This window comes from Dermacentor variabilis, chromosome 6 (assembly GCF_050947875.1).
Source record: "Dermacentor variabilis isolate Ectoservices chromosome 6, ASM5094787v1, whole genome shotgun sequence".
Lineage (NCBI taxonomy): Eukaryota > Metazoa > Arthropoda > Arachnida > Ixodida > Ixodidae > Dermacentor > Dermacentor variabilis.
In genome coordinates this window covers 167309821-167326042 of record NC_134573.1, presented here as the reverse complement: position 1 = coordinate 167326042, position 16222 = coordinate 167309821, and the positions used below count along the sequence as shown (strand labels likewise).

The window sequence follows — 16222 nt, the reverse complement described above, 5'->3', positions numbered from 1 at the left end:
TCCCAACTCAGGCCCATCGCTTTTCGCTACGCTCCAAAAATATAGCGAAACTGCACAGCAGGCTTACGCAATAGGTGACATAGACGCGACAAACACATCAAATCCGCAGTTTAAAGAGCTCTATGGTAAAGAGCAAACAGCATCACAATCAGAAGGAAGGTTAAACTATGCTTTGGCCTTCTTACGTCAACGGAAACCGAAAATAACTGCGAAACAACGAAATGGCAACACTGTTCCCGCAAGAAAGCGCCGCAAAGAATCCGGCGGCAGCGCGCCAGCAGAGGCGCCGCGTACGATCTGACGCGGCTTAGGCCTAACCGGCGCAACGGAGTGAAGAGTAGCACAGAGCAGGAAACATTCAGATGTTGCTAGGCTCCCATTTTCATTCAACAATCCACAAAAATTAAGGTGATTTGAGAGCGTCGTACCCGCTTGAAAAGCAGCGGGAGGCAAATTTCTGACAACGTTGCTGCTGCGAAAATAACGCAAGAAATTCGGGACTTCCGTCAACTAGCGCGCGCGCACTGCGCCCGCCATGGTAGCGAACATACTACAAACAGACGCCATCTTGGGAGAAGTTCTCAGGACCGCCTAACTCAAACGGCTCGCACTTTTCTTTTTCACCGCCGATCGCAAAGACAACGTGAAGCAACAAAGCCCGGGACATCGCGGCCAACATCGAGTCCGTCTGACAGTTTTTCGTTCACTGCGTTCAACGAAAACTGCGCGAAAACTTTTCTCATGACACTCATAGGGCGCCGCCATGTTGGATATGACGCCGAAAGTGCGTTATGATCAGCGTCAGATCGATCATTAGCGAGCAGTTAAGGATCACAATAGGCGCAAAATAACTGTTCATGCCTCCCTGACCGCCATGCAACAAAATAAGCGGTAGCGGAAAGAATCCCGGCTCACAGGATTCCAACTCCTGCACCCATAGACAATACACGGCGCCATGTTAGTGAGCTGCACGGAAGCCGAGCCCGCCAAAGTTCTTACATGTGTTGTAGACGTGAAGTTCATCCACTATCCCTTCGTTGCCACCGCCGAAAACAATCATTAAATCTTTGATAGCAACAGCTCGGTGACCATGACGAGGCCGTGGCGCTGGTCCTGTTGTATTTGTAACCCGCTTCCACTTCAATATGGGTGCCGCCATCTTGATTCATACCCACAATGCTTGTGTAGAAACCGAAGATGCCCGGATGATAAACAACATTCAATATCAGTGCAGAAACACATAAATAGCTAAATTCATTTGTGAAGATGTTCTGAAAAAATAGAAAACATTTTTTTTAAATATTGCACTAAATTTTATTTATATTAAATAGAAGATGTTTGTGCAACTTGGTTGTATATCACATTCAGCCACTCCTAGCTGCACTAAGCAGGTAGTGCGCAGCTGTGCTGACAGAGCGGAGCGGGTGGTATGCAGACTGGATGGAAAGAAGGGGATAGCAATGCAGTATTCAGGGAGGTTCAGAGAGCTCTGAAAAAGTCACTTTCCTCGCGGTTACGTAAAAGAGCATTTAATTGGTAGATAAAGCGCTGTGGCTGCGCTGAAAAATAAAGATTGTGCCTATGAATCCAGGAAGTGTGTGTTGGCTGTTAGGGAATACCGTTTGTTTTGGGATCCCCTGCTCTGAAAACTTTTCTGTCGCGTGTGGGCATTCAACCCCCGCAACAGTGCACCCATCATATAGCCGACCGTGTATGCGTGTATGTATACGTGTAAGCATGCTGAATGGATGAGAATTCGAAAATTCTGGTTCGTCATTTAACTGCGCGCTCTGGTAAGTGTGGTATGATGCACAGGTAAATAATTTAAGGATTTGCAGCAAGACTCTTCGCGCCTATTTGACATTTTCGTGGGCGTCACCCTCCCTCCGACCGCCGGCCAGCGAGAAAGAGCAATAAAACAGCGCCTAAGTAGACTTCCGTTTTACACGAGAAAAATAATTGCATTAGAATACGGTTACGATAACGGATACGAGTAAACGAAAAAATCACGTGGTTGCTTAAATTGCCGCTTATTGCTTCTTTTTCATATACGGGCTGATTTTCAATTTTTAGAAACTGCCTGTTGCAGATGACAATTCTAGAGCTTGAGCTGGATTATTAAAAGGCGAACATGCATGCGATGTCTAATCACGCAATTTTACGGCACGGCACGTATTGTAACTTACAAATTTTCGCCGGCGAGTTTGCAAGGCGTATCGACTTCAATTTCCTGAACGACACCAGTTTGATATAAGTACCGTGAAACTCCGTAAAAATGCATTGAATCAGAAAAGTAACTAGAACGCCATCTATTTTGTCCCCTAATTTGAGAAGTGGTACCTCCAAATTGGTGTCACCCTGAAAGTTGTTCCCGTGGATACGTCTTGCGAACTCGCCAGTTACAATTCGTACATTGAAACATGTGCCGTAAATAGGTAATTAAGAAGTTAGTGCTTTTTGTTAATTAGTTGAATATGTGTTTCGATTTCTTGTATGACTAATGCCCGCCTCTTTGAATAATTCAGAATTATGCTATCTGCCACAGGCGATTTTTGACAATAGTGCAAAACTTAGAAATTATCACCCATATATATGTGTGTGTGTGTGTGTGTGTGTGTGTGTGTGTGTGTGTGTGTGTGTGTGTGTGTGTGTGTGTGTGTGTGTGTGTGTGTGTGTGTGTGTGTGTGTGTGTGTGTGTGTGTGTGTGTGTGTGTTTGTGTGTGTGTGTGTTTAGTTGGATTATGCGACACAGGCGAAATGTTGAGTCTGTGCGGAGAGTGGGGACAAATACCCATAAGTATCTTTTTTACATATATACGTGATGTTCAGGAGATGTTGGCGCCTTTAGGCAGCACCGGCTACTCCCTTTCTCGCAGAACTAGTGTATAATATCGCATAAGAAGCCGGCACTGAACAAAAGAAAGATGACCATAACGAAATAGTCGGGCAAGGGTGTTCTTCCTTTTCTTAACCATTATGTACTCGTACTTAGTCATGAAGACGCATGCACGGCAGGGTAGGAAAGTCGCACATGGGTAAAACTTGCAAAACAAAGATTGTTTCTCTAAATTAGTATTATATTTGGTACCCTTGCACTGTCCGATTCATGGCTGATCTCCCAGATTTGGTTGCACCATGTCCCTAGGCAACTACAACTAAGCAAACAATATGTGATGAGAACTTGCAGATTTATGGAGAGGTACGTGATATAATATTGTATCATATTTTTAGATATTGGTACCATATGAGTGTACTTGTGTTTTGTTAAGAAAAAAAATAACAATGAATAGTTGTTTGCAAAAAAATTTGCCAATAATAAGTTATGCACTTATGACAATAGGTGTTTTTCATTGTATATTGGGCAACAACACAAGATTAACTTGGCATTTAGAGATGCGCATGGTACTGAATCGATAAAACGAGCTGGCAAAGTAGCTTGTTCAGTGCATACAGTCTGCACAGCATATTGCCCGAACAATCTTGCAGCACTGATGAATCCAGATAAAGGTGGGTGGGGGTGGGGCTTTTATGTAGACATAAAATAAGGTACAATATAGCGAAGGGCTAACGGCCACCAGGAGCTTTCATGCTATAGAGAAAGAAAGGATAATCATGCATGTACATCCGAAATATCAGACCTGTGAATGCACAACGCCAATGTAGGAACTTTATAGCTTCACTGCTAAACTAAGTGTTGCCCATCGGTAGCTTAAGCATCGCACATGACCACGTTTTGACTTTATACACATAATTAATGTCCCCTTATCAGATGTTTTTGGCTTTATTGCTTAGCCACGCAAAGATCATAACTTTGGATTAACGAAAAGCCTTGTTTGAACTAAGCTGCCTCAAAGTGCCTTTCAGAACATAGCTGGTCAATAGAAACTCTTAAGGTTTGTTTGAATTACTTGAGTTTACTGTGTTACATTATCAAAGGCTTACAGAAGAACACAGACGAGTCCGGAAGTGAAGAACACACTGTTAAACTGTGACCAAAACAAGTGTTTAATACAAAAGTGACCAGGGTGTAACAATCCCCGATTGTGTATTCGTTGCAAGCAAGGTCCACCTAACAAGGCAGAACATGGTTTGTATCTGACTAGCTTTTGGTGACTGGCTTGGCTTGAGTTGAGGATGGCAGCGTAGCATCGGGCGTCTCCTTCAGCTGTGCAATGACAAGCAAGGACAGACAACACAAGCACTCAGACAAGCAAAGAGACAAATCAAAGGCCAGCAGTCACTCACTCTCTATGGAAGAGCACTTTCATTAGCGTGGCAATCCATTTCTTGGCATTTACAATGATGGAACTCCCTAAGCTGGATCCTTTCCTCCATTCTGTCATTCCTGTGCTTTTCTCCTTTAAGTGCTACTAAAGCTTTTCTGCTTAAGTTCCCAACATGGCCTATAGGAAAGGGCAACATCTTGACTATCATCACAAACAGAACTACACAGGTGACACACTTGGGACCAGAGCATTCGTACTAAGAAGTCTACATACTGTAGGTGGGAACTGAAGCCACGATGTGTGCATAGCATTGCTCAAACTGCGGGCTCAGGATGGATGCACACTCCTTTTTCAGATTCTTTGGCATTTAATGAGCAGTACTGCAGCAATCACACTTCATTGTTTCCGCCAGTATTTATAGGGCTGAGTGGTTTTCGAGTGATAAATGTGCAAATGTGGCATAAATTCCATTGTGGTAAAGGGTTTCAAGGTAATTTCTAATACAGTCGAGCCCACATACGATTCCATTTTGGAATTCTGGCTACTAAGAACAGTTTCTATACACTCAAAATGTTTTGCAAGGACTCTATGAGAGAGCCGTTCACTTGTAACTACTGGGCACACCAGTCAGATCGGTCGCAGCAGAATAAATTGTGGCGAGGCAGCACCCTGACAAACCTGAGGAGGAGAGAAGGCTGGATGGTGCCTCCACAGTGTATGTCATATGAACGCAGCCAATCACTGCTGTGCGACATATCACTTTTCTTCCGTTTTTTTTTTTTTTTTTTGGCATAACTGCTGCTGCAATCATGAAATCAACCAGGCAATCACAGCTGTGTGGTGCATTGTCTTTCTTTCTTTCTTGTGCTTTCTCCATCTTTCTTTTTCAGTGCTCCCAGCAGCGAGGAAAAATTATTATTCCGGGGAAAGGTTTCAACTTGGCTTTAGGCAAGCAACAGTGTTCACTTCTTTCTATTTATTTATTTATTTATTTATTAGCACGTAGATTGCAAGTTGGAAGGAGTCCCGACATGAATTATGTAAAATGCAATTGACACCGATTCAATTCTTCAAGTGTTCGCCAATAGTGCTAAGAATGGCAACATGAGCAACAAATAAAGATTTTTGAAGTCTACAATCTCAATGAATTGGTGAGCCTGTCAGTCATGGGTGCCGCGTAACTGAGGGAAGGGAAGGACAATATGCTAATAGGAAGATTATTTATTGAGGTCCGAGAATCTTCTTGTCTTTGCAATGCTACATGGTAAGCCAGTTTTACCAGAATTCATGCCCTCGTCCCTACCTGTCCCATTGATGAATGAGGCCGGCATGGCGGCAACAATGATAGTGGACGCTGTTCTGCTCATACGTCCACATACGACAAAGGGCATGCCCTCAGATCTCGCATTTAGACAGAATGAAAATGGTGAAGGCATCGTGGAAGGAGCTCAAGCCTGCAAGAGTTAAAAAACTGATTCTGGGAAGCTCGCATTTCCTCCTTCTCAGCCTCATGAACACAGGACAGCAATTCGTCTTGCCGACTGCAGACACGAGATGACTGTTAATGCTAACGATCACATAAATCTCTTGAATAAATTGTTGGAAGGGTGTGACAGCTTTCGAACATGGAGGCCTCCAGTGATGAGGATGACCAAGAAAAACTTGCAAGCCTCCAACTGTGCCCTCCTGTGGTGCCGAAATTGACTGTCTTAGGCTGCATAGCTTCACTCAAAAATTTTGTATATGGAAGAGGTATGACTTATGATCACGTCCACAGCCTGTGAAAACTGGAGAGTGTTGTTATCGGTTCGACACTCTTGAAACAGACCTCAGACACTGATTTCTACGAGTGCATGCACAATGCATCATTTTTGGAAATAAAGCAGTTCTTCTATACCTTGTTCTCTTCTCTATTGGTAGTTTTTTGGAAAAGTCCAATTATAATGAATACACCTTGTGCAATGAAGGCGCTTGTGTTACTATATCTGGGCTTGACTGCTTACTTGGCACTTCTCGATATATGCCAAAATCTCAGTGCAAGGTCATTTATGCATTTAAATGGGCGTCAGAATATGTGTATAGCAGCTGGGAAATGATCCCACAACCTTGCTCCTCACAATAGAGTGTCAATGCCACAAATGGGTACTTCACCTGTGCGTATGACTGATACATGAGTCTAGTGGAGTAGCCCTCCTCCGAGGCTAATACTGACAGCACTTTTGCATTTATGCATTGCAACGGGTGCTGGAATGTGTGCACTGCGGCTGGGAAGTCAACCAGCAACCTTATTCTCGGCAACAAACTGTCGGTGCCACTATCCACCACAGTGGGTGTGCCATGTGTGTGCATGACTGATTCATGACCCTAGTGGAGTAGCCCTCATCCGAGACTAAGAGTGACTGCAATGGCTACGCCATCGTGGCTTTGGCTCCCACCGGCCTCTCCTTCGCGCTTTGCTGCACCTTGATGTACGTGTACAGCAGCACGCCTGCCAGTGTGAGCACAATGCCGATGGCCTGTTCAGTGTGTATGGGGTCCTGGAAGACGATGAAGCCGCCCACTAGCACCAGCATCAGCTTCAAATGGCCCACCACGTTGTAGCTGTTGCAGTGTGTGGTCAAGGAGCATGATCATGCACATTTCTTGCTACTTTGTTACGATGGGGCATAACCAAACTAGGTTTCCCTGGCAAAAAAAGGGCAAGGAGGGGATATAGAGGTGCATGGAGGCCTGAGTCGTAATACTTTTGCTTTCTTGCTTTTACGGTCTAACCTTGATATGAAGAACATAAATATAACAAATTGTTGAAAATAAGGAAACAAACTTAGAATGCTTCTTGACGATATCAGTGTGTAATGAATGTATGCTTATGACAAATATAGTAGTGCTCGATGTGACTTTGTTATATTGAAGTATGACCGTACAATAAAGCATTACCGTATCTATTCGTATAATGATCACACATTTTTGTCAAAAAAATTTCCGCAAATTCAGGGGTGCGATCATTCCGCGGTTTAAATTTCCTGCGAAAATAATTTTTTTTTTTTCATCCTGCAGCAAATGGGGGATGACAACAGGCCAAAAATAGCGGGCTGCCGCTGTAACAATGCGAGACACCACAATAAATATGGTGGCTGGCAGAGCAAGTCAAACGCGCCGAACGAGATTTTTTTCTTTTCGTGAGTACATTACGCGCATTGAAACAGTTTCTTCCATATTAGTAATAAATAATATTGTTAATATTGGCAAGTATGCGGCAATAACATAGCCATGTCCACTTTGAGGGGGCAGAAACAGAGATGGGCATGCTTAACTACCAGTGACATAGAAACACATGGCAGGCATGCTGCTGAAACTGCGGCATTTGGCTTCATTACTATCCTAATACGGCATGTTTCCGCTAAGGGTGGGTGAATATATTAGCTGTGTTACAAGCGTCAGCGTATGAATAGGCTACACTTTTAATGTATCAGTGTAAACGTGGCTACTATTATTGCCACTTGCATTTTGTTGCGTGCCCACGAGAGCAGACGAGAAGAATTGAAAGGCGCCTTTTCTGTTGTTGTTGTTGACTTATGAAGCCTACAAATAATAAAGCCAAGGCGAGTTTGGTTGCAGCTTTTTTCTTTCTTTTTTTTTTGTCATGTAAGTATGGAAAGTGATGAAAGGGATAAAATGGGGCATCTGCTTAAGAATGTTTGGTGCATGCAGACCGCTTAGTATGTCTTGAACAGTTGTTGGCGTAGCATTCGACAGATGGTAAGCGCGATCGTCATTAGCTAGACTCGGCACACGACATATCGCTGCGGCAAGTTCGGGGTGGGATCATTACATGGAAAAGAAAAAAATCGACTTTTGACGACAAAATTCAGGGGTGCGATCATTGTGCAAGTAAATGCGGTAACTTATACAATACAGCAACCATATTATACAGCAATTCTTTTCATTTTTCATTCTTTGTACTTTTCATCAGTGGCTCACACAAAGCAGGGCCCCGCTATTACCGGGATTGGCCATTCAGTGGGACGGATGACAAGAAAGGAATAGCAACAGACTAAAAGAATCCATATACAATACAGGCCCAGATAGTTATGTTGCATGAAACAATTGCACTCCCATTCAAATTTAGCATGTAGCTGTTATTTTCTTTCTCTTGATTTGTTGCACCTGGAAAGTGAACAAGAAAAAGGTCTTCAGTGCTTGCACATACATGGCACAAGCATCGTATTAATTTCTGCCGTAGCATGTGAACATTATGTTTTCACTTTCCCTTGTCTATGTAAACCAACCATAGGAAGTCGTTCACACCACACCATACTCATGAAGGAAAGCACGTGGATTTATCAAATCAATGTGACCTTGCACATCTCATCACTTTAGCCATAAGATGACTCATTCTTTCTTTGCAGACCACAAGTTTGTCGAGATGGGAGTACAACAGCCTAACAGCCTTCATCTTTCATGTCTCCCGTTTGGTGAAATCTCATCAGGCTGTAGTAAACCACAGTGGAACATGGAAAATAGGTGCAATAATTGCACAACACATCTAATCTATCTTTTTCACACAGTGAGATAAAAGTATTACAGCTTCTATATATAAATTTGAGTGTACAATTAAATTTCTTTTGATGGTTAATAGAATAAACAAAACAGTTCCATACGCCATAAACCAAGTACTTAGTAAGTTTCAACAGGTCTCCCCTATTGAGCTGAAACGTCCTGGATTATTCTGTGAAGTATCCATTCAATTTTTACACATTCTGTGGCCATTGCTCTTCCAATGTGCTCTGAATCCTGACATGAGCCACATGATTCACTTGCTTCGTAATCAGCTCTTGCAGCTTGTGAATGCATTATTAATGAAAGGCATGCCTCTCTGAGGGACTTGGCCTTTGCTATCAGAGACTGAGAAACTGTGGGGCATGAAAAAAGAACATGCAAGTAGCGCTACTTTCTTTAATCTCAAGTGACCAGGCAGGCACAATACATGTGCATTGTCAGTTCCAGCAAAATACAGTGCGCAGCAAGGATACGTGACTGCGGATGTGTTGCCTATGATCCAGTAGATAGACAGGTTCACTAAGAAGGCCACCACACCTGTCATCAGCACCAGCATCTGCAATGAAAGCCAACACTGAGTCTCAGCTTGGTGGTCAACAGGCACGTGCAAGCTGAGCGCCTCAGAGATGTAGTGAAATACGAGTTTTCACAGCACAAGAACCAAATATGCACAAAAAATGCAATGTAAATTCTATGACAGTTATGGTGGTAGCACAACTGGCATGCACTGCAATAATTTTTGTCATACAGCAACACTACAGGGCTTCACTACGGCTGTCTGCAAGTCACCATGAGCATGAAATTTCATTTTTGTTATCTTATTAGCTACTAAAGCTCTCAGCCATTTGTTAAAGTATAATTTCTTCACATTGCAGTAACATCAATCCTGAAGCTCACTGATGTTCGACACTCTAATCGCAGTACTGTTCCTAACTTCAAAACAGCAATACTTTTGCACATTTATTTGAATACCACAAATGTTGGTTTTGAAGAGATTAAACACAAATGGTTCGCATCAACAATCCGTATTCACAAAAAGCTCTTACGCTATAATTTTGTAATAGAAAATTTCAGCCATTCCTGATGCTGGAAAGCAGCTGGCCAATGGCAAACATCAACAATGAATAAAAAGCTGTGTGAATTTGGCCCCAGAATATGAGGCACTCCTGAAGTGAAGTAAGCCAACAGCTACTAATATAAAGAAAACCTGATGTGATGACTACATCAAAGTGATGTGATGACCACATCAAAGTGATGTGGTAAAATTGTATGAGGACATTAAATGTTTAATTAGGTTTGAGATAATGTGTGACAAAGCAGCAGAATATATGACACACTATCTGCTGGCACTAAACCCCAACAAGCAGCAATGACTGTGGGTTCAGCCCAATCAATGGTGAGTTGTATTTTCTCTCCCTTTTTACCTTTATTTCATCTCGAATCTAAATAAAAGAAGCACAATGAAAATTTTTGATAAACACGTATACTGCTGCTGCTTCTCCCAAGAAGTAGGCCTGAGAAAAACAAATTAATCTTCACGTGTAAGCAGCCACTGTCAATCTGGTGGGTTTCGTTTTTCCAGAAAACAGGAAGTGAGGAGTGATCAGCTGTGACTCCAGGGATGTCTTTTGCTTGTCCGCTGTTGTTCATTCCCCGACTACTGCATGTTCTGCTAGGCCTCAACAGCTGGAATGGGTCGCTGACACGAGCAGGGAACACACCAGATGCAGCTGGCTCCAGGACTGGTAGAGGAACCCTCCGGGAGCCCAGGGTGGCTCAATTAGCGGCACCAACACCATCAGCATCAGTGCTGAGAGGGGTGCCTGGTAAAACAACAGCTGCATCGAGTTCACCTGGAACTCCTTCTGCTTCTCACCCACCCACTGCATGAAACAGATGACGCAACCATCACTGCCACAGCTGCGCTGAAGGAGATGCATTTCCCCTACATACTTGGTCTGAACTTAGTAATTTCAAAGATTGGGTTAGTTGGTTTGTCATGATTAAAAGTGTAAGAGCACAACTTCCTGAATGAGGACAAAATCGAAGAATACAGACAAGGACAAATGCCACGCTGGTCTGTTCTTCCAATTTTGTCCTAATTCAGGAAGTTGCGCTCTTTATACTTTGAACCTTGGTCACAAACTTGTGAAGGCTAAAGACTAGCAAGTACAGTTGAGAACCTCATCATACGAAGTTGCATCTGGCACAAAAATACCTTCGTTATATAGGACATTCGTTACAAGCCTATACCGGCCAGAAACATTTCTGATTTACTTTGTTACATTCGATAGATCAATATATCCATGTTTGTTACAGCAAAGTGAAACTGTTCTTGAAAACCTGTACACAGTATGAGAATATGTCTGAATTTTAGTGTTACGTTTGTTTCTCACATAATTTAGCTATAAACATTTTCAGGCCCAATAAATAATTTAATTCTTTGTGCTTCAATGCAGCCATTGCTCAAATCTGACACAAACACTTTGTCACTTTTTCACACAGCTGAGTGGATTAGGAATCAAATGAAACTGTGGGAGTCTGACATCAGAAAACGACACACTAGCTACAAGGGACGCCATAGCAGAGGTCCACAGATTAATTTATACTTGGAGATTCTTTAACATACACCTAACTTTAAGAACAAAGGCATTTTTGCACTCCAAACCTATCGGAATGCGGTTGCGGCTGCCTGGAATCAATCCTGCGACCTCCTGCTCTGCAGCAGACCACCATAGCCACTGACCAGCCACAGTGGGTGGTAAGTAGTATGAATCAAAGCAAATATAGATTCCTATTATCTAGTTGAAATTATGAGAAAAAAGTGCAGCTTCGCAGGGCATGTAGTGAGCAATATGCATAACTGGTGGTCTATTAACAGAACGGGTGCCAAGGGAAGGGAATTGTAGTGAAAGAGGACAGGAGCTTGAGCCTTGCAGCGAACTTGAATATCATGATAATGACACGAATGGTGTGCCTCGGAAAACATGGACATGCTAGCATGACTGCCTCGATATCTCCAAAGCAGCTGTGACATAGAGCACTGGTTATGAAAGTTGAGGAAAACCCGTGCTGGTGGTGCTCCAATGCTTGCTTTTCACAAGAAAGTGCCACCGTGTCTGCAAAAGCAGGCACCTGCGACACTGTGAAAAGGTCTAGCCATAACATATATGCGAACGATATCATCAATCGAATATTTGTAAAATACTGGCTCGCCCAATGCAACAAAAACAACATAACTACATGCAGGAGATACTGCAAAATAATATAGTACTTCATGACTGTATTGTGCTTAGTTTTGCACTTACGGAAGTACTAAAGAACAAACATAAAATAATAAAAAGTGGATGCACTTGCACCATATACGTTCACTTTTTGTCTTTCTATGTTCATTTTTAGTTCTTCCGAGTGTGTAAAACTAAGCGCAATACAATCATGAACGTCTACCAACTAGCCCTGTTCATTGCTTTACTGATATAGTAGTGTTAACAGGGTAATTGTTATATGGCATTGAATATTTTAAAACAACCTGTAAATAAATCTTTTTTGCGGCCTAACTGTTCTTTCATTACATTACATATGAGTGAAAGATCTGTAAGCACCTTCTATTTTTCATATGGAGATTTCTCAATTAAAACTTTTTTTTGTGTGTTTCAGAACACAGTGCGTAGCAAACATCGATTTGAAGCAAACCAAAACTGCCTCGGAGAGAAAATCCTCAACTGTGCTGGTCTTGATAAGCCACAAAGCACTTTTTGCAAGCAAGGTGGAAGAAACAAGCTGTTGAAGCAGATTTTGAAAATCGCGGTCAAGTAGTAAGCAGGCAAGCAAAAACTGATACCTCACATGGAACATACCACTTGGTAGAGGGAAGTGACAAACACACCGGCCAGGGCGTAGCAGGTGCCAAGGAGGTTGAAGCGGATGTCGTAGTAGATGCTGAGGTACACGCCCAATGTCAGTGGTACCTGTGCAGATCTGTTTAGATCAGCTTCATACAAAAAGAAAAGTAGTATGATTTATGGTCCATAGTGCATTTTTAGCATGCCTAGCACTCATTCTTCTATAGGCTTTCTTTCTTTTTTCTTTTTTTTACCTGTTTGCCCTGGGCACACATCTTTTGTGGGATAAATATGCATTTTATTAAGGATTGTTTATCTTTAGAGCCCCAGTGAAGTCTCGGGCAGTGGAACAGGAGAAGAAAAGAAGTTGGGACAGCTGCTTCGAGGTAACTGCGCAGGCGGGCTGTGCCAGCACCACCACAAGTACTTTCTTGAACACATTTTTAAATATGATGTGCTGCCATACCTTCTTTTCGCGTACAGAATTAATTTTTTTTTTTTGTACTTGATGCCGCATTCATAAAATCGTTGGAAGAGTCCAAATTCATAAACTTTATAGAAAATTCAGGAGGGTTGGCAGGTATGTACGTGGTGGACCAACCTTCACAGTAGCGTTTTTGTCTCTCGACGATTATATTTTTAAAAAAAGGGCCACTGCATTGTATGCTGCACGAAGCGATTGCATAAGTATTTCCTGCTCCGCACCTTGTACCAAGTGGAGCCTAGCACCACTGCACTTCAAATCGTCCGAACTGAAATGCATGTACTGTAGTCAGGACAACAAATAACTTCAGATAAAGTAGTCTTTCAAATAACATGATTCAGTTATAACCAGGAGTTGCTGCAGTGGTTGCACTTGGTGCACAATGCACTTGCTTTATGTTAGCACCTATGGCTGATGTTGTTACATGAAGTTTGTATTGTTTGGTTTGCAAGTTAGACCAACTCTACATGCTGATGAATGCATTCCCTAATACTAAAGAACGAGAAGTCGGTTTTTTTTCACGTGACAACCTCTGCCCAGAGAGAGAGCCTTATAACAGCTTTACTTGTCAGTGCATAAAGCAACCTCACATTAAACCAAGCTTTGGAGAGCTCAAACTGTTAGAAGTATGGAATACACTGTCGTTACAAACCGCAAGTAAGACAACAGAGTGCAATTATAGTGGATTCTACAAATCGGTTAGAAACAGTGCTTCTTGCTCATTTGAGCTATAGGTAAAAACTCACTTGTATGGCCAATTAAGAAGAATATCGCATGGTGAAAATTGCAAGGTCAATAGGAATAGAAAGCAGAGAAAAGCTAACTTCCCCACCCACCGCCATACTTCGATACAATACGTATGTTATGTAATATATGTGGTACTGCTGAGATATGGCCAAAGTGGCATTTGTGCATGTTACGGGGATGAGCTATGGTGCAACTGTCTAGGGGAGGGAGCAAACGCAGTCATGGGCATATGCTCCGTACTTACTCACTGTAACCTTAGACCACACTGCAGAAATATAACAGGCGTGGGCACATTGTGGGAAACAAACAATGAAACACAGGAAGAGGCATAGACATAACAACCATCGTGAAATACACTTTGCCCAAGCACTTGCACACTTTGTCCATTTCTGTGCTTCACAAGCTTTTTGTAAGTTATAATAGTCTTCCATCTTTCTTTGTTTTATATTGGGGGGGCCGAAATGAAATAAATGTTTCTCTCTCTCTCTCTCTTGTATGTTGAACTTATTTATTATGCTGCTTTCGTGTTTTATGCTGTTTTTCTGTGCTCTGAAAGCATTTCATAAGCTAGAGTACATGTCCCTCCTTCTTTCTTTCTTTTTACTTTTGTCGGTATTTATCTGCTTGATATGCCAGTGTCATGGTGCATATTATATGCCTCTGTTAAGTTCAACATATTTAATATGCAGCTTTTGTGTTATTAAAAATTTTTCTGTCACTGCTGAAACTTTTTGGTTTCTAGAAGCGACGCATCATCATGCAGCAATGCATTGTTGCTGCTTTTACAGATTGATGAGGCGTGTCAAGCGGTCGTCAAGACTGGGTTTTTTTCTCATCAACCCCAGTTTTTTCTGTAAAAACTGAAATAAAGATTTTCATATGATTTGTGGTACTGAGGCTTCTTCCTGCCGTTCAACATCTATACAACCCCTATAACTGCAGCACACGGTAGTACTTGTCCTCTTACACATCTATTGTGTTGTCACGTTTTTAAGGGGTAAATTTTGCATACGTATATTATAAAATGTTAGACCTAATTAGCTTACTCCTTTTTTTCTTTTGTTCACAATTGTCGTAACTGTGACACCCTTCAGACTGCGTTTTATTTTACAATAACAACATGCAAAAATGTATTTTACTATGTTGTGCATGCGAACGAGAGAGACAAAGCTCAATTGCTCTGATGTTGGACATAATATGTTTGTGCATAGCAGCACTCTCATGCAGCTTTTGGGCTTGAAGCTATTACAATAGCATTAATTTCCTGCGGTTCAGCTCAATGAAGGGAGGAGCGAGTCTCTTGTAATTCAAAAAATGCACAGAGTTACGCACCATCGTTTGATCTCGACCTAAATGTTAGCGGAAGAAAGCTGTCACCATCAACGAGTAAAAGGAATTAAGATGAGTGCACCTCAGGAGAATGTAATTAACTGGTGGCACTGCTAAATTGCTGACAGAAGTCCTTGAAAAACGCCAGGCCTCAGAAATCCGAATTGTAGATTATATGGTGTTTGTACGGCATGCCTACGTGCATGCCTCAAATATCTGCAATGTGGACAGGTAACGAGTAGACGCGGCATTTATTTAATTCTGTGCTCTGCAAACTTATACAGGCACGTGTCACGGCACGCATCAAAAAGAGCAGAGCTTTTCGTGCGCTCACCAGTGTGAGCTTGATGCCCATCGAGAAGTTCTTCTTGTACCAGTAGTGCTGGATGACCATGATGGTCGGCATGGTGAGGGTCTTGATGATCTGATAGGTCCCCACCGTGTTGTGACCCAGGGAGAGGTTGGTGAAAACGACGAAGCCGCAGAACGTCGTCGCCAGAGGCAACATCTGACGCAGCGGAAGCTTCTTTACTTGGAACACATTGAGTGCGCGGCATACTAGCAGACCCACGAATGTCATCACAAAATGATACATGGTCATAGTAACGTTCGGGAAGTTGACGTACACGTACACCCATTTGTTTAGAATCACAATGAGAATTGACAGTACCACGTTCCACGACAAGCACAGTGCCGTGAAGCGGTTGCCGGCGATCGCCGACGCGTCTTTCCCGTCTTGTGTCATCGCGGTCATCGAAAGTGCGGCGCTCGCGCAGTTCAACCATCGAAAACAAACACCGACCGCATCGCAGCCATCTTTTCGAATACGTTCAGAAGTTCTGAATGATCAAAACGGAAGACGCGTACGACGCCTACTGCAACCACAGAATGCTGAAACCCTGAAAACCTCTCAACTCCTCAAATGCACACAGACAGACCATTGGACAGACAGACGGCGAAGCCCGTGGCCATAGCCAGAGACAGCTCTTGGCTGCAACTACTGCAACCAGCTTTGAAAACCGAAACTTTCCTTT

At 42.6% G+C, this 16222-nt stretch overlaps 2 protein-coding genes across 2 annotated transcripts in view; both read right to left on the bottom strand.

The window, feature by feature from the left end:
- Hcf (Host cell factor) overlaps positions 1–1188 on the bottom strand; it is a 56908-nt gene extending 55720 nt beyond the window's left edge. Inside the window, exon 1 of the mRNA XM_075696663.1 lies at positions 1000–1188. Within this exon, the coding sequence (XP_075552778.1) occupies positions 1000–1159 (160 nt within the window). The 5' untranslated portion in view covers positions 1160–1188. The remainder of the gene's footprint in view (positions 1–999) is intronic.
- Positions 1189–3986: 2798 nt separating this feature from the next.
- LOC142585696 (solute carrier family 35 member E3-like) lies at positions 3987–16189 on the bottom strand. The gene is made up of 6 exons (XM_075696660.1): positions 15523–16189; positions 12644–12754; positions 10508–10669; positions 9260–9342; positions 6689–6827; positions 3987–4165 (listed from the first exon to the last, which is right to left on the bottom strand). Exons 1-6 carry the CDS (start codon positions 15940–15942, stop codon positions 4100–4102), a joined length of 981 nt encoding a protein of 326 aa, XP_075552775.1. The 5' UTR covers positions 15943–16189; the 3' UTR covers positions 3987–4099.
- Between the last annotated feature and the right edge of the window lie 33 nt (positions 16190–16222).